Genomic DNA, 18,042 nt, shown 5'->3' with positions numbered 1-18,042 from the left:
TTTATATTTTGTGGAAGACTCTTAGTAAGTTTAAATCACTGCTATAAAACTCTCTTTGATGGTATCACAATTAGTAGTAAACATGGAGAATATTTGCTCTCAAGACACATAACTACAGCAATTAAGCCATAATTTTCAAAGATAATGCAATTATACAACTATTAGTCACAAACGAAGTGGGAAGATTAGAGTAATGCCAACAAGGTTTAAAAGTGCTATAAAGAAGACAGATTGAGTGCCATCAGAAGCATTAATATTAAAGCGTCGTTAGGCGTTAATAAATAGGCTTATCCAAAGTTTATGTAGGCTAATCTTTGCTCTCTCCCTCTGCTCTCAACCTGCATGTTTCTCTCTCTCGCTCTCTCTAAGAATACACCCAGGCTCCACCTCTTTATGATAATGTGACAGTAGCATCTCCAGCTCGGAGACAAGCCTCCTCTCTTTCTCATTCAACTATGTGATCTGTTTTTACACTCACACGGACCCTGTCTCCTCTCCTTTATCCCCCTCTCCTCCTCGGCACACTCCATGTGCAACACCCTCTCGCAAAACAACCGCATTTGTTCGGCGAAGTTACTTTCTTAACATAGTTGACTTTAAGTTTACTTTTGTTAGATTTTTCTCCGACATGACTACCATGGCAACTCCGGCTGCCCCGGCTCTTCTTCCCGCCGCTACACTCGGGCACCACCCGGCTCCGAGCTCCGTCTCTCCGGTCACCAACTCTCCGCCACCTGCGACCCCCTCCGCCGCTTCCTCCCCGGCTCCTCCGGTGGCGCACCCGGCGCTGCTTCACCAGTTCCACGCGGACCTCTTGCTGGCGAACGGGACCCAGTTAAAGAGCGGAGGAGCCCCGGTGTCCAGCAGCGCTAAGCCGGTGTACGCAACCCCGTCGCCAGTGGAGAGCACGCCGCAGAACAACGAGTGCAAACTGGTGGAGGTGAAAGGTGCTAAACTGGCCTCGTTCACGGTCAAAGACACGGAGCTCATCTGCCTGCCCCAGGCTTTCGACGTGTTCCTCAAGCACCTGGTCGGCGGGCTCCACACCGTCTACACCAAGCTGAAACGGCTGGACATTGCCCCGGTGGTGTGCAACGTGGAGCAGGTCCGGGTGCTGCGGGGGCTCGGGGCCATCCAGCCCGGGGTGAACCGGTGCAAACTCATCTCCAGACAGGACTTCGAGACGCTCTACAGCGACTGCACCAACGCAAGGTGAGCGAGGAGGGGAGGGGGAGACAGACAGGGTGACCCGGTGCTGAGGAAGAGTTTATCTTAAGGGTCCTTTTGCAGCAGGTGGTGTTATCTGAAGCTGGGGTAAGGGCAGTGAACAACTCATTTAGGGGACTTCTACTTCTGCATAAAATTATCTGAGAACAGTCTACAGGTCCATCAAAGAAATTCTGAAATGATATTGCAATTTCCGTGTCAGAGATAATTATGTATTAGTTTGCAAATAGGTTATGGGGTTTTGTTTCATATCCCAACATTTTTGAAATATTTCACGACTTTACCGCACTATGGGACTTTAGATTGAAGGCTCTTGGTGTATTCTACAGGCCACTGTTAAACATGTAAATTGGGGAATATATGGGAAATATGAATGTTTAATAAATGAATATATCAATATAAATATGATTCGTTTTTAACAAGTGTTAGATGACTGAGAGTATAGGTCCAGATGACTCCTTTTTACTTTCCACACTGATTCTAGGCCTTTTCCTAATTACCATATTACCAGATGATAAAAGCTTTGATGGAGATGATGGTGTTGATGATAATGAATTTTAGTAATCCTAATAAAAAAAATCTTTAAAAGTTTGTCACGTTATCATAGGCTATGATCACTCGCTCTCTCTGACATGCATGCACTCACTGAGTCTCTGTCACACACACACACACACACACACACACACACACACACACACACACACACACACACACACACACACACACACACACACACACACACTCTCGCACTCGCACACATTGAATCTGACACTGTCATTCTGAGAAATTGATTCTTCACAGAAATTAATTAATTTTCATTTGGCCCCAAGCGGCAGCTTAAATCAGGACAAGCTCACTCACTCACTCCCTGATCCCTTTGCTCTCTCTCCTCCTCTCAGCCTCCCTTTCTCCCGCTCCCTCTCTCTCTCCTTCCTTAATAACTTGCTGTCTTATCATATCAACACTCTTTAGCCCTGAGCATCAGAACAGAGGAGATGATTAAATGAATTCTCGGTATTTATGATGCGATTATGTAAATGAGCTGTTTTGCAGAACTCTGAATGTGACCAACTACATGGGTCATCAATCCAAAGCGCCACAGAGATGTTTGGATAAAGGGGCTATAAATTGGCTGGGATTTGTTGTTTCCTGGTGCCTCAGTCTGCTGTTGTGCAGACCACATGCTCATAACAGCATGGGTTTGTATCCAAAGGAGTGTGGATTAGCCTTAGTTTGGGGAATTTATATTGTTTGATAGTTAATCCCTACTCCTTGGAGCATGAATGATCCAATTTACACCTGCCATTAAATGCAGAAAGAGGATGTGTCAAGATGTTTGAAGATAGACACCAAAAGAAAATATTTAATAATGTATTCCCTATATCTTCTTTGGTGTAGGTTATATCATTTAGGTGCTTAAAGATGGATTTCATATTCAAGCTTTGACTTGTTGAGAAAAACGATAAACTCTCTTAAAAGAAACAAATCATTATGAACTTCAGCTCCCAGCTCCATGTGCATGGATTAACACCTGCTCTTAAGCATCTGAAGCCCTCCAACCAAGACAACATCCAGATGCATCTTCTGGCTGCTTTGGGATTTCTTCTATGTCAGGTGTTAATGGGAACGTTGTTATACAACCGCTGAAAATACACAGCCTCCGCCGTCTCTAATTATCCACACAACACTCAAACAGGCTTTAGTTAATGAGATCTGAAAACATCACTCGTCTGAAATCTTCAAACGACTTCCGTGATTCTTTGTCTGAAGGCTTCAAGTGTGCTGTGGTGGCCATTAGCATCAGCCCTCTGCTGTAGAAGTTTCCAAGTAATCCCTTGTGTGGATAAGGAAACATTCAGTAGCAGGTAAAGAGCGGGACTTAGGATGGTTATCGTTAAAGGCCGGGTTATCTCCAAGAACATGATGTTACGGCTCTCTGACAGTGTTAGCGCTCAGTGAGGGTTTTGTTACTGATTAAGACAGCCATCACTTATTATTTTCCAGTTGAGTACAGTCAGACAGCCTGCAGGAAATAACAGCCTTGTCTGATAGTTTAACATGACTTACACAACCCTTTACATGGACTCCCACTGTTTAATCTTATGGATTTATGTTTGTTAATCATTCTTTTTTTAAGATTAAATCGAAATAGAGGTTATGAAAATGTTTATCATTATCTGTCCTTATCCTATTTAACTCAGTCGTTCACTCCTGCTGTGTACAAACACCACTGACTAATCAAACCATAAAGAAAGGCCGACTTCACCCTCATTCAGAGCCTAGTTATAATTCGTAAATAGGTGGCAGACAAACACACACTCCTTCTGTCATCTCTGTACACACAAACTTACACAGTCACGCCTGTGTGTTTGCTGGCTTTGCTGCTAAATGACATTAGTTCCACAGAGAGAACATGGCGTGTAAGAGGCAACCTGATCCTCCGTCCCTTTCTTTCTCCCTCACAAAGGAACAGTTTCATTCTCTGTTAGGATCACATCAAACAGCTCGCTCTGGTCAAACTGTGTGTGTGCATCTACAATATATACTGTATATATGTAACTTTGTGCAGAGTACACAAATGCCCAACCAAAACATTGTTACATAAAAGTAATGTCATGTGGCCAGGTAATAAAATCTCTTGTTACTTTTTTAACAAAGCGTGTAACATCAACTCATTGCTGCATTTGTACGTGTTATTAACATATTTTATTTACTAACACCTGAAACATAGCATAAGATTTGTTTTTATAAGTAATGATATTTTAAAGGGTTGATTCCAAATATATATTTTTTTTTCCTCATTTTGAGGAACGCAACTTTAAGATACCTGATTTCAGTCCACTTAAAATGAAGGTGAATATAATTTCATTTGTGGTAGCACAAGTGCTTTTTCAGAAACAGTTTTCATTTTACTCTGGAGAACAGGTAACAGTTTTCAGAGGAATTCGATTTTCGTTACACCTTCTTTTAAAGAAATGGTCTCTTAGAAAAACGGTAAAAAAAATGTCATAGTTATCCAGCATTACAGGGACACTTTTTCTGGAAAAAACAAGCTTTTGAAAATGGAATTATCTAACACCACAAACTACATTTCACTCACCTTTATATATTGAGGTGGAAGCCAAAACCTCTTCACCTCAAACCTAACAAAGCAAAATGTCAGAAATGTTTCTTGTAATGTAGGTTGACTGACCCTTTAAGGGATGTCAGAAACTGACCCGAGTTCACACATGCTTTGTTGCTGCTCCTACCACCAGGGACATTTACAATCAAATGTGAAGCAGGTGTAAATTAACATAGAAATAACAGTTTGCATAAAAAAAGTTAGTGGAATGATAAATGATACGAAGCGGAGTGCAACAAAAGCCCGTTCTTTGTGTTTCTCTGTGGCAAACATCGGCCGCGCAAGTTGGCAGCTTCGTTGTGTGTATGTGTGGGAAGGTGGACTCCTCAAAGCCGAGCCCCACTGCCATCCCATAACTCACTGTCAAAGTCAGCAGCGATATGATGAAGGGGGGGTGTGTGTGTGTGTGTGTGTGTGTGTGTGTGTGTGTGTGTGTGTGTGTGTGTGTGTGATATCTGATGTCAGCTGTCACATCCCAGTCGGTCTGGGCCCATAATAAGAGACAATAATAACAACTCATTAAAACTGAGGGCAGGAACTGTGGAGCTCATCGGCTCATCAAATTAACCTTTGAACACTTCATACACACACACACCACTCACACACACACACACACACCGGTGTGCGCTCTCACACACTCACTCAAGCTACCTGTTTTTCTCACACAGTTAGTGACTGCACAATCTTTCTCTCTGTCTTTTTGTCTCTCCCCATCTCCCCCCCTCTCTCAGCCAGTGGGTGTGTCAACAGGGGATTGGTCCTTTCTGCTGGGTAATTGATGAATTATATGCAATATGCAAATGAGGCGCCATTAATCTCCTGACTGACAGCTTCGTTTATGGGGCCTTAATGACGGCTGGATTAGATTCTAATTAAAATCTGCTCAAAGACACCCCACGCTAGGAAGATGCTGCTGCTAGTCTATCTCTCCTGATTTTTTTTGTACTCTTTCCCACCTTTTCTCACTCTCTCGGACTCTCCCTCCATATTCCTCTCACTTTACATGACCTCATCTTCCCCTGCATCTCCCTTCTCATCTTTATTGTTCTGTTTCTTTTCCTCTCTGTCACACCTTCTTCTCGCCCCTCTTTTTTTCCCTCGTTCTGTCACTGTCTTTAAATGTCACACACACACACCCAGACACACACACACACACATCTCAGACACATGCACAATCGCCCACGGACTCATGTTATCCAATGTCAAGCTGGTATGAGAGGAGATGAGCTGCGCTGGTTGTCATTAAGCCTGATGTGGCCCGTGTCATTTCCCTTGTCAGGACATTCACAGCGTTTAGTCAGAGCCAAAGTGATGTCTGACAGCTTTTCACATACCTCCTCTAGGATTGATTGAGCATACCCGGCTCAATCAAACCATGTGAATCTGTTTGTAGTCGCAATGTTTATTGAGGAAATTTGTGACATAGCGGGGGAAAAACGGCCAGATTAAGGAAGAAAGAAGAGAGGGAAGGAGGCGAGCAAAACACATTTAATAAGCAAACAAATGAATGAGTAAGCTGAACAGTAATGAGGTGCTTTATTGATGCCATAGGGAAACTCCTTTTTTGCTTGCTCGTATCCACAGGGAGGTCAGATTTGCTGTAGAGCAGCCTTCCTGAAACCGGTCAGGTTTCAGTGTTTTTGCTTGTTGACACTTCAGCAGGATCAGAGGTTTACAGACTGAAGGGCAGTTACTCTAACCAGGCCACCCAACTCAGCCTCAGCAGGAAAAACAGACTGACTGAGGGACTATTAAGTATTAAAGTGCTCTAATGACTAATGTTAACTTGTGTTTTCTGCCTGCAGCTCGAGGCCGGGACGACCGCCCAAGAGGCTGCAGTGTGTGACAGAGGGCGGGACGCACCACATGCTGTCCCACAGCGGTCTGATGCATGCTGGGATCATACCTCCTGCAGGTGACCACCCACGCCCCATGTGCACATGTGTACTGTAGAAACAATATCACACAGGCACACAGACATACCAAACTGCTGCTGATAAGAGGAATCATTTATGACACCATATAACTATGATGTCCACTGTGCATCTTAAAATCATAAGGCAGAAAATATACACTTCCCTAATATACTTTTAGGAAAAAAACTTGATGGACACAAGTATAACCTTTAATTTGACATATTTTAAGTGGTCTATAAACAGAACATTTTAGGAACGTAAAGATGTAATGAAGAAAAAAACGAATTATATATTTATACAATTATTTTATGTGTGGAAATATACATCATTTAATTTAAATGTGATATGTAATAGATATCTATTCTTTTTGGGACAACATTTGCTTTTGTGATAAAGAACTTCGTTCATTTGGCATACAAATTGCCCATTCCTCTTAACTAACCTGCCAGTTTATTCTGTATCATCACATATCCATTTAAAGGAGAAAGCCTTTCTGGGTCTCTAAATCCCCCTTTTTTGTTTTTAATAAGGCTGATGTTTGCAATTCTTCAAAACTGTACAGAAATCACAGTAGAAATCTTCTTTTGGCTCCATGATCGGCTTTAAACTGTAAATTAGGGACATATTGTTGCTTCAGTCCTTTAGATGAGCTGTTGCTAAAGTTGAGATTTAATCTCTTTTCAGCTTTTGGAAAGAGAGAGTTTCTCCATCGGTTTAAAGAAAATAGCATGTTGCTTCAGCACTAAATTTTTTCCGCAGACTCTCATAATGACACATTTTACCACTCATCAATACCATGAGGAGGCGGGATCTGGGAGGCGACCTGTGTGTTGATTAATAAAATTAGCATACACACTGCTGACACACGAGAAACAACTCATAACTTGCAAGTTAGCCTTTTTTCATGAATTATAAGTACACAAAGTCCTCTGTTGAGTTGCGCAAGATTCTAAATCTTTAGGCCTCTCAAACTTTTTTCTTTTTCAATTTTAAACTTGCTATTAAAATCCCCTGTTTCGTAAAAAGGGAATTATAATGTGTTTTCCCAAAAATGTCCTATTCCACATTCAAGCAGGTTGATTTTCCCTTCAAGCATCAAATTAAGTTTTAAGATAATTAAATTATTTTCAGGGGGCAGATAAAAAGATAAGTTGTTGTTTTGTTATTCGTAGGTTAGCGTCTGTTTTAAATTTGTTAGCAGTCTTAGTCATCCACTTGCTAAAGGCCGTGCTGCTGCTTGTTCTTGTCACAAACAGTTGTGTGTTAGAGTCCTTAGTGTGGTGTGTGTGTGTGTGTGTGTGTGTGTGTGTGTGTGTGTGTGTGTGTGTGTGTGTGTGTGTGTGTGTGTGTGTGTGTGTGTGTGTGTGTGTGTGTGTGTGTGTGTGTGTGTGTGTGTGTGTGCAGCACAGAGAAAGGGAGAAAAGTAATTGTTGGCACCTCGCCGCTCTCAAAGTTGCCCTTGGCTTTGTGCTCTTCACTGCAACCTGATCTTTTCATTCCCCGCCTCAAAAGAAGCCATTTTCTGTTAGCTCCGCTTCCTCTCACTGTTCAAAGGTGCTTGAGTGTGTGTGTATATGTGTGTGTTGTGCCTGCGTGAGTGTTCAAGAGCATCTTTCTCAGTGGGAAAAGAGTCTTTTTCCACCAAAGGAGAGGGCACGGCGGCAATGTCAGCGCTACTGATTAGAGCTGGCCACATGAGAGGGGAGGAAGAGACAGAGAGAGGGAGGACATTTGAGCGTAAAAGGCAGGGAAAATCTTTGATGTGATCCTCCTTAGTCTCTTTTTCTCGCCCTTGTGCACTCACACATACACACACGCAACACGATGGCTTATGTCCCGCTGTGATGCTGACATTTGAAAAGGTAAAGTCAGGAGAGGGAATGGGAGTAGAGCAGAGAAGAGGGCGGGAGAGAGAAGAAGAGAAGATGAGAAGAAAAGGAACAATTTGTTGTGGTTGTCTCCGTCTTGGATGGACAGACTATGCTTATAAAACCATTGTGTAACAAAGCACTCTCAGCGGATCAGTGTGTTGCAAATGTCTGGATGTATCCAAGATCAGGAAATTAGGACTTATGGTTTGTTTGCATATCTTCAGTCGTGTTTGCACAGTTGCGTGGTTTGTCCAAATTTAATAAATCACTGTTTGTCTGCATTAGTGCGAGAGATCTTTCATTTCTACGGCATAAGATAGAGTTTTAAAGGTTTATCTGTGGGTCAAACTACCTTCTGAGGTTCAAGACACAAATTAAAATGTGGCTGAGCCCTCCTGCCACATTTTGTCACTCTCCATTTCACATTATCCGAAAGTGCACAACCCCTATTAAAATGTATCTTCCATTTTTTTTCTAATGCTTCTAATTTATACTGATAAAGAAGTACTTTCTGTCTGAGAGGTGGAGCTGCTGCCGCTACTGAGTGTCATCCTGTGTGCTGTGCTGTGGGATGTGATGTCCCTGTGTGGGAGAGATGAATGTCTTGGCTTGTTCCTATCACTGCTGATTCCCTGGCAGACTAAATGGCCAGTGCAGCGGTGCAGTCAGGATGAATGGCTGGCCTCTGTCTTCCCATGACAACCTCCTGCCTACCCACTGCTCTAATCCTCCACCGGGGCCATTGATCTGGCTCTTATTGATTCCTCTTCTTTCTTTCTGTCCTCCTTTTTCTTTTTCTTCCTGTGCTTATATCTGTCTCCCTCTCAGATCTGTCTGCCCTGGCCAAGAAGATCAAACTGGAGGCCTTGGCCAGTTACCACAGCAACCAACAACATGGCGGGCTAAACGGAGAAAACGGTGACCATAGCCACCAACTGGGTGAGGGTCATCACACACACACACACACATATGCTTTCGGCGAAATGTTTAATGACGGTCGTATAACACGTCGCACAATTGTTGTCTCTACAAATCTGTGTTGCCAAGTAAATACGACTCGAGCAGCTGTGTTTGTGAGCGGCTGCTGAACCAAGCTGATTAAAACAAGGATGTGACATCACCCCCGCTGCCGATACATATCCTGTTAGAGACGCCGAATAAAAACAAAAAACAGCAGCAATGAGTCAGTTCTTGGGATGAAATTAGAAACGGAAATCTGATGGCACCAAACATGGGACTCTTCACATTACCTTTACCTTAAACCACTGCTTTAAAAACAACTCTAATGTGTTGGGCAATTTCAAACTGGAATAAACTACCACTATATTTAAATTAAATTACTCTCAGGATCAAAAAACAAACAGTCATTATTAGGGAGTAACCAATTAAGCCTGAATGAAATGACTTATCATTATGGTTATTAATTATTATTTGCAATGGTACACAGTTAGTAGTCACAGATACTTGTATACATCTATTACACTTTTTCTATTATTTGATTTAATCATGTATCATATATATGACTTAAGTGTGAGAGACTCATTATTTTTATTTTATTTGCTTTTATTGATATTGTGGATTGTCAAGAATTTGATGTTTTAATGTCTTTTCTTGACTTTAATGTGGACCTCAGGAAGAATAGATGGTTCTGCCAACTACTAATAAGGGATCCTAAATAACGTCAATTAGCTAACGTTATGGTCAGGTAATCCAAGCCATAAAAATGTAAAAAGCATGAGGACATGTTTTTTGATAATCAACAGTTTTATCGTTGTTTCATTATATATTTTCCAGACTATGATAAATGCCTGTAAAGGTGAAATTGTGCGATTCTGAAAAACACAGTTGGTAATCCCTAAAATGTTGCCGGAAAATCATTAGTATATATTAGTCATCACATCGTGAGAAGGTAAACCCAAACCTCTGTTACTCATGCTCAACCTGGTATTAGTCTTTCATATTAAGTATCATTAGATCAGGATTTACTGGAAGAGCAGTCTTTATTTTAAGTAGTTTTCTTATCCCTTCTGCTTCTTGTGCAGGTTTAATAATTAGTCATACAATATTAGAAACAGGTCCCTTTACTGCACCGATCCCTGGCTTTGCAGTAAATGAGAGCAGCCGGGTAAAGTGGAGCAGCACCGGGATGATAGAGAGATGAATAAGATGAGAGGCTGAAGCCAAATCAATAGTCTTCTCTCTAATTCACTATCCTGAATGCAAAACGACAAATGCTGGACAATCGATAGCGGTACGGAGACACGCACGCACACGCCGGCACGCAGACACACACACGGGACGCACCGCCCCCACTGTTATCGACAGGTTAAAGCGACATCAGTGTGTTTAGACAGATGACAGGGCTTATGGAGGTCTGTGTGGAATACGCTATCAACCTGGGGACGCATACACACACACACACACACACACACACACACACACACACACACACACACACACACACACACACACACACTTAACATGAGGTTGCAAGGCTTAAAGACAGAAATGGAAAGGAGGAAAGTGTCCTTGTGTTTTTTCAGAAATTACAAGGAGACAAAAGTAACATCACTGTATGTTTAAGTCTGGTTTTGTGTGTGTGTGTGTGTGTGTGTGTGTGTGTGTGTGTGTGTGTGTGTGTGTGTGTGTGTGTGTGTTTGTGTTTGTAGTAAATATTTTACTTTACCCATGTCAGTAAACACTCCAAGTCTTAAGCATTGTTTACCATTGTATACACTCAGTTACGATTTCCAGCATCTGCGCGCATTTAGGTGGCATGGTTACCACCAGCCATTATAAACCTGTAAAGCCTAATCACTGTTAACGATAGAGTCAAGTGGAAACACACACACACACACACACACACACACACACACACACACACACACACACACACACACACACACACACACACACACACACACACACACACACATACACATGCAAACACACAGGGCAGGCATACATACACACACACAAGAACGATGTGTTTTTTCCATACCGCCACCCACAGCCTTATGGGAAGGATAGGCCCCTACCAGAGCTTTAACCACTACAAAGGCAATCTCAGATTACACACACGCACACACTCACAAATGCTGAGTGTGACACCTTATGGGCTGGGGAAGAGCGGGGAGCAACCATTTCTGTATTTAACAAGATCTTCTGGGAAATTTACAGTAACTGTTTGTTTACAGTAATGGTTTGTTTGGATAAACATAAGAGAGGCACTTTGACTTTTGATGTTTTTTAATGAAACATAAGAGAGAGTGATGGGAGGGCAGAGAAAGTGAAGAGAGGGGGGAGGGGGGGGGCGAGTTAAGAAAGAGAGTGAAAATGAAATTATAGAGAAGGTGGGTTTTGAGGGGAAGGGGGGGGGACAAAAGTGGAGCGCTGGTTTCTAACCAAGGCTTAATATTTGGAGCTGGCTGCTGGTTGATTGTCGGAGCATCTGGTTATTTAGCTCCATTCAGACAGATCTTTTGTTTGGATTGGTTTCTGCTCTGGGCAAGTGAGAGACTAATCTGCCAAATGCACAAAGCACTGCACATATGTCCAGCGAGCCCGACCCATAAAGTCAACGCCTCACTCTTTATTTCTCAGTTTGCCTTTTCTTTTTTCTTTCTCCTTCTCTTTTTCCCCCTCTTTCTTCCCTTTCCCTCCATTATTTGTTCTATTTCATCTCCCTCTCATTGGATAGCCTGTTTTTGTTTCCATGCACTCGTTCTATTATTTGTGACAATTGTGCGGAATAGAATCCAAGTTTTTTTCCCTTTGTGTTTATAATTACCCAGCGTGCATTGCTGGCCCAGCACCAGGACTGCCATCAGCTTCTTTTGTTCCACTTCCTCCCTGTGTTTCTTTTGTTTTTGTTTTTCCTTTTATTAAATGATAAATATTTATGTCATTTTCTCCCCCACAAACCGGATTGTTTGTTTCATGAATAGAGGGACTGCAACAACCCACTAGGGTGCTGTTGAGAGGAAGGGATTTTCTTTAAAGATAGTGGATGCTTGTCGTAAAGAGAGGAGCGTGAACAACAGATTGGCCAAGATAATAAGAGTTTGGTTTGAACCGCTGAAAATGTGTTGGATTACCGTCAAGAGCACCGGGGCATTGAAAGCAGCTAAGCATTGTTAGCCAGTTTTTCATCATTCCAGGGAGGCTGTGTTTGTGTTTCTGCAGGTGACATTTAAAGCATCACAAAAACACATTCAGGCCATCACTGTTTTAACATCTTTCTCTTGTAATGAGCAAGACGAGACGGTGTCCTCTTCCCCCCTCCTCCTGTTTCCTCCTGCTTTTATCTTTTTCCCCACCCCACTTCTCTAACCCCCGAGACACACACATATTTTCGAGTTGTGGTTTGGAAGCAGAGCAGTCATCCAGGTAATATTGACATCACAGAAGAATGACATTGGTGTCCAGTTTCAATCCTGTCATTTGAGAAGCTGGGGGCTTTCAGTTCAGTACACAGCACAGGACTGAGCAGAGCCTTTAAGTAGTGCTGGGTAAATACAACTGAAGCAAAAATGAAAGAAGATAGAGGCCTGACCTGTTTCATGTTGGCTGCATGTATAGTGCAACTTTGATCGTCTTAAAACAGAGCTGCTGGTCTGATCTTCAATGACAGGAGGTCTCAATCTTTTGTAACAGGAGGCCGTCCCTAATGAAGTACATAACACAACTAAAGAAAAAAAGGAGAAATTATAAGCGGGGCTCTTAATGTATAAAATTGCACTAAATGAAATCTAATCAATTGTTGTCGTAATAGAATTGTTGTTGATCATTTTTTGTCACCACATCCGAGTGAACGTCAACGTGTTTGTTTCTCATGTTATGAGCGGCGTTGTGATATTGAAACGTAACTGGTCATATCATTTATGCATTTTAACTTGATGTTTTTTATTTTAATGGTTTAGCAATTTTAGATATTGCTAACTAAAAGTTTTTTAAATGAAGTATAATAACTAATTTGCAGTACAACGGCAGCCAACTAGGTGAGGCCCACCATGCAGACCACTGGTTGAGATTAGCTGTTACATGAGAAGCAACAGCTAATTAATGTACTCTATCTCTATAAATACTACTCTTCTTTAATTGTATTTGTATTCCTCCTCACCAGTTCTGGATCAGCTGCCCTTCATGATGATGTCACATCCTCTGATACCTGCCAGCCTGGCGCCCGCCTCCGTTTCCATGGCGATGGGCCAGATGAACCGACTGAGCACGCTGGCCAGCATGGCCAACATGGCGCAGCTCCACGCCAAGCTCCCCCCCCGGGGGCCCACCTCCGTCATTAAGGTGAAGCCCAAGAGTCCTAATGGATCAGATCACGTGACCTCAGAGTTTTAGAAGTTTTTAAGTATGGGATGCTCATTTTAAAAAAAAAGACACTACTAAATTAAAAATAATTTGCTTTTCAAATCCAGAGACATGGATTGTATCCCTCTAATTCAGGCTCTTATGATCATTTACATCCAGAATTTAGTTTCTATTTGTCTTCTATTTTGGCAAAAAAACTGATATTTTCTTCTGGTGGTCATCCAAGATCTGGATCACTACCAGAATGATATCAGTTGTGTTTTGGCTTAAGGCCCATCCCATATCTTTTTATACATATTTGAGATATCCTGCATAAAGACAGAAACTCCGACCTTCTTAGCAAAGTCACTTTGCTTAAAAACCTTCCTAGGTTTCAGTGGTTTCTCTCTTAAGACTAATTAAAGAGCTGATCTGGAAGGATTATGATTTGACACAAATTTCATTGCACCAGGTCCAGTTGCAGGAAGTATCGCCTCCGGTCGTAATTTTAACGATGTCGACCATTGTTTTTCATACTCTGGGCTGGGTCCCGGTGTTAGTGTACCAGGCTTCTTGAAATCAGCGCCAAATGATCTGTACCTGATTTAGTACCAGCATTTACACGGATATCATTGTTTGAGTAGCCTCAACTAAAATTGAATGTACTTTGTTTGAATGTAATTTTAATGAAATAAAAATAAAATGATGTTGGTAATTGATGTTTTAACTATAAAGTCTAAATTAATAAAATAAAGTAATTTTAAAAGTATACACAGAGACAGAAAGTAGATACAGATGCACAATCCCTATAAAGTATTTACTGATAGTTACTAAAAGGTATATATTTTTTAAATACATAGTGCATTTCATTTTCCTCTTGCAATACATTTAGAATATCCAACACAGGATTCAGTTTCTTATTTAGGCAAAATAATCAGCATCTAAGGGCAATAAAGGCAATACAAAGTTTTTGTAAGAAAGAAACGCCCCTCAAGTAAAGTGTGATTAATGTTTTGTGTTTTTGTTATTTTTATTTTTTGCACTTTGTTATCAGCCATTATCTTCATTTGATTTTGTCACTTTAATCATATTTTCTTTTTGTTTTGTAGGAGCGAGTGCGTGACAGCCCCTCCCCTTCTCTATCATTGGAGGAAGCTCAGATGTCATCTAATCACAGCAGCAGCGTGTCAAGTTCACCGTCCCACACAGAACACACTGCAGAAAGCACACGTACGTACCTACCTGTGTGAAAGTGAAAAATATGAACGATGCTGTAGCTAGAACAAAACCTGTGAGGAATTTGTGAGTTATGATCTTTTTGACATTTTGATTTCAGACCCACATGACCAAAGTCACAATGTCTCGGGGCACTCACCTGGGGTGGCGCACGGGGCCCGAGAGACAGATGGGACCTCAGTGGAGTACGGCAAGGAGAACAAGAGGGGCCACACTGACAGAAGTAAGATACACTGTTAGCAGATAAGATAAGATTGACCTTATTGTCCCCGAGGGGAACATTAGCTTGGGCCATAGTGTTGCACAGAGCTGTAAACAACTTCAAACAATACATATCCAAACACACAGTTAGGTGTTAATTCTAGGATTTGGTTAAAAAATATTGCACTTGTCTAGTCAGATAACAGAAATAAGTACATAGGCATTCTAAAATTGTTTGTATAGCCTGGGTCCGTTTTTGACCTGGTTAAAACGAACTCTTCTCTTTAATTTAAAGTGCACCTATCATGCTAAACAGATCACCCATTCTAGCCATGCCTCGTATCCCTCTATTTCACTTCCTGTTTCAAAAGTGCTGATTTGGGTAAAGCTTTAAAAAATAAAATAATTTATAAGAAATAAAAAAGGAGGGGGCTGAGCCAGGCAGCTACAGCTACTGTCTAAACTAAATACTGCCGTGATGAAACGCCATATCATGGATTATCAAGGATTATTTCTGAAACAGTATGGAGCTCAAAGGCTTTCTCTCTTGCCGGTTATACCACAAGGTGAGTTCCTTTTTATTTCCTGCTTCTTCACACACATGCTCTGTGCAGTACAGGTTAGCTCTGAGTGTTAGCGATGCTAATGTAAACATGCACCGACCATATTACGTCCAAAACAGCCGGGCATTGTTTCTGATAGCAAAGTTTCTGTTAGGGCCGTGGGTCCACATTTCCGATATTACGTCATATCGGACGCAAATCTGGATCAGCTCTGTTGTAGCCCCTTTTTTAGAGATGTGGGTACGGAGGAAAAGAGAGAGGGTTTTATTTTCTGACGCTGCTTGAGTTCCCTGACACACCGGGGACACATATGAATGTATCAAAGACATAAAAAAGTGCATTTTGCATGAAAGGTCCCCATTAAATGTAATTTTAACTTGTAAGGTGTCTTGAGTCATATTTTAAAGTAATTAAAACTCTCCAACTTCACACACATTTGCTGAAAGACAATGTCAGGTTCACTTCAAAGGTCAAGTTTTGGCTGTTTTCTGAGAATTTCTTGTCACATTGAATGATTTAATGATTACTTCTCAGACAAATCGATTCCCTTAAAACAAAGTCTGTCAATACGGCACAAAAATAAGCACTCAGTTTCCCTCCAATCCATCCATCTCTGTCATCATTCACACTGTGGATTTAAACTCTAGTGTCTGTACTTTATTCAAACCTATTTTTTTTTAAAGAAAAAGGGATTTCCTAATCTTTTAGAAGAAAGAAATACCTCAGTAACAGGTCGATAAGGACTCACTGTCTCCCCCCATCTTCCTCCTCTCCTCTTTGCTGTCGGCACACTCCTGGCTTCCCGCGGAGAGCAAAGACAAATAATTCTGCAAAACAGAGCTCCATTAGACCAGGAAGCAGTGTTACATTAGCGAGCCATTTGCCGGGCCGCGGCCTAACGAGCCAGGCGGCCTCCCGCGCTCTCAGCTGGACCTCATCTGCATAACGACCGCCTCCCTGTCGTTAGGGCCCGCGTTGCCACGGCGCTGCAACGTCAGTTGTTTGGTTCTCTCTGTCAGGGAGGTTTGCATTAGCTTAATGAGGACTGCTCAAGGACAAACAGTCAGCAGAAATCTACAGCGAGCAGGAGAGGGAGAGCGAGAGAAACTGAGAGTTTGTATGTGTGTGCACGCGCCGGTGTAAATGTATTCTAATACTGAATCACATTATTCAGTAATCGAATCCAAAAATCACAAAGGGCCTCCCAGGTAAGGTTTCATACGCTGTCAGGTATCTGTGAACATATTGACAAAGCAGTGCTGGCACCGACAACGTGAATGCCATGCATCACACATCTCATTTATGCAATTGATTTTCAATTGATTGTGCTGCATGCAAATGAAACGCATGTACATTTGGTGGATTGCAGGCTTTTGTATTCGACCTGCAACATCACAAGATAGGTTTATCGTGGATTGAACAGAGTTTCAAAGAGCACTTCAGCGCTGTCATTCTGTCAATCCATTGTATGATAATCTCTGAGTGTGTGTGTGTGTGCGCGAGTGAGTTTTGGCTGTGTGGGCTGTTTCAGTGGTCTTTGAACAACGTATCCATGCAGCAAAGATCAGAGGCCATCCCTGACACCTCACTCCCATTAACCAAACATCAGCAGAATTGTATTCTCTGTCTGTCTCTCTCCTTCTCTTCCTCCCTCCCTCCCTCCCTCCTCTTCTCCTCTCTTCCGCTGACTGGCAGTCTTCACGTGGTGAAGTTCATTAGCCCTGGGGAGGGGAGGGAGAGGAATAAGAGAGGAAAAAGAGAGATGAAGTTGAGAGGAAAGAGAAAAACAGACAGTGACCTTGGTTAGGGAGATGGGTAAATGATCAAACGAGTTGGCAGTTGTGTGTGTGTGTATTTATGCCAAACCTGTGTGTGTGTGTGTGTGAGTGTGAGGTAAAGTAGGCGTAAAACAGTAACTCAATAAAGGATCAGTCACATCCAAGGAGCCTGGGGAGCCCACGCTGCTGACTGCGCACTTCACCGGCTACGAATGTGTGTGTGTGTGTGTGTGTGTGTGTGTGTGTGTGTGTGTGTGTGTGTGTGTGTGTGTGTGTGTGTGTGTGTGTGTGTGTGTGTGTGTGTGTATGTGTTAGTGTCAGGTAAAGCAGGCGTAAAACAGTAACCCAATAAAGAGACCGTAAAAAATAGGGGGGGGTTGTAGTCCGCCTCACGTCCAACGAAGTGAAGACGCAAATGACAGTAGGCTCGGTGACCTGCCTCTAGCAGGACCCTCCAGGCCCGCGAATGACCTCGTCCTCTGTTCACACTGCACGCTACACTTTAGACCGTGAAAAAAGAGACCAGACACGTGTTTACTGTCGACAAAGAGGTGAATCGACTGGTGTCGTAAGAAGACGAGGTTTAGAAGTGAGGTGGATTGGGTGATGAGGCGGAGTCCGGCGTGACAGACCGGTTGACGAGTTAGTTCCACGAAAGTGTCTACTCTTCGTTGGGGAAGGAGGAGGTGAAAGAGGGAGAAAGAACGATTTTCGGTTGAACGAGACATCTCTTTCCATTAATCGTCCCACGAACCGCCTCGAGTCGCCTCCCGTAGGTTGATGTGAGGGCACCGGAGGTGTATGCCGTCTGTGGTGTGTGTG

General features: G+C 42.4%; 1 protein-coding gene across 3 annotated transcripts in view; it reads left to right on the top strand.

Moving 5' to 3' along the window:
- The first annotated feature begins 425 nt into the window (after positions 1 to 425).
- dachc (dachshund c) overlaps positions 426 to 18,042 on the top strand; it is a 22,300-nt gene continuing 4,683 nt past the window's right edge. For all 3 annotated transcript variants that reach the window (XM_010788966.1, XM_010788967.1, XM_010788965.1), the window contains exons 1-6: positions 426 to 1,212; positions 6,157 to 6,266; positions 8,967 to 9,077; positions 13,264 to 13,442; positions 14,552 to 14,672; positions 14,779 to 14,901. In XM_010788966.1, coding sequence (XP_010787268.1) covers positions 629 to 1,212; positions 6,157 to 6,266; positions 8,967 to 9,077; positions 13,264 to 13,442; positions 14,552 to 14,672; positions 14,779 to 14,901 — 1,228 coding nt within the window. In that variant the 5' untranslated portion in view covers positions 426 to 628. The remainder of the gene's footprint in view (positions 1,213 to 6,156; positions 6,267 to 8,966; positions 9,078 to 13,263; positions 13,443 to 14,551; positions 14,673 to 14,778; positions 14,902 to 18,042) is intronic.

Source organism: Notothenia coriiceps, unplaced genomic scaffold, assembly GCF_000735185.1.
Source record: "Notothenia coriiceps isolate Sejong01 unplaced genomic scaffold, NC01 NC01_scaffold00032391, whole genome shotgun sequence".
Lineage (NCBI taxonomy): Eukaryota > Metazoa > Chordata > Actinopteri > Perciformes > Nototheniidae > Notothenia > Notothenia coriiceps.
The sequence above is the reverse complement of the archived record's forward strand: the minus strand, read 5'-3'. Positions and strand labels throughout refer to the sequence as shown.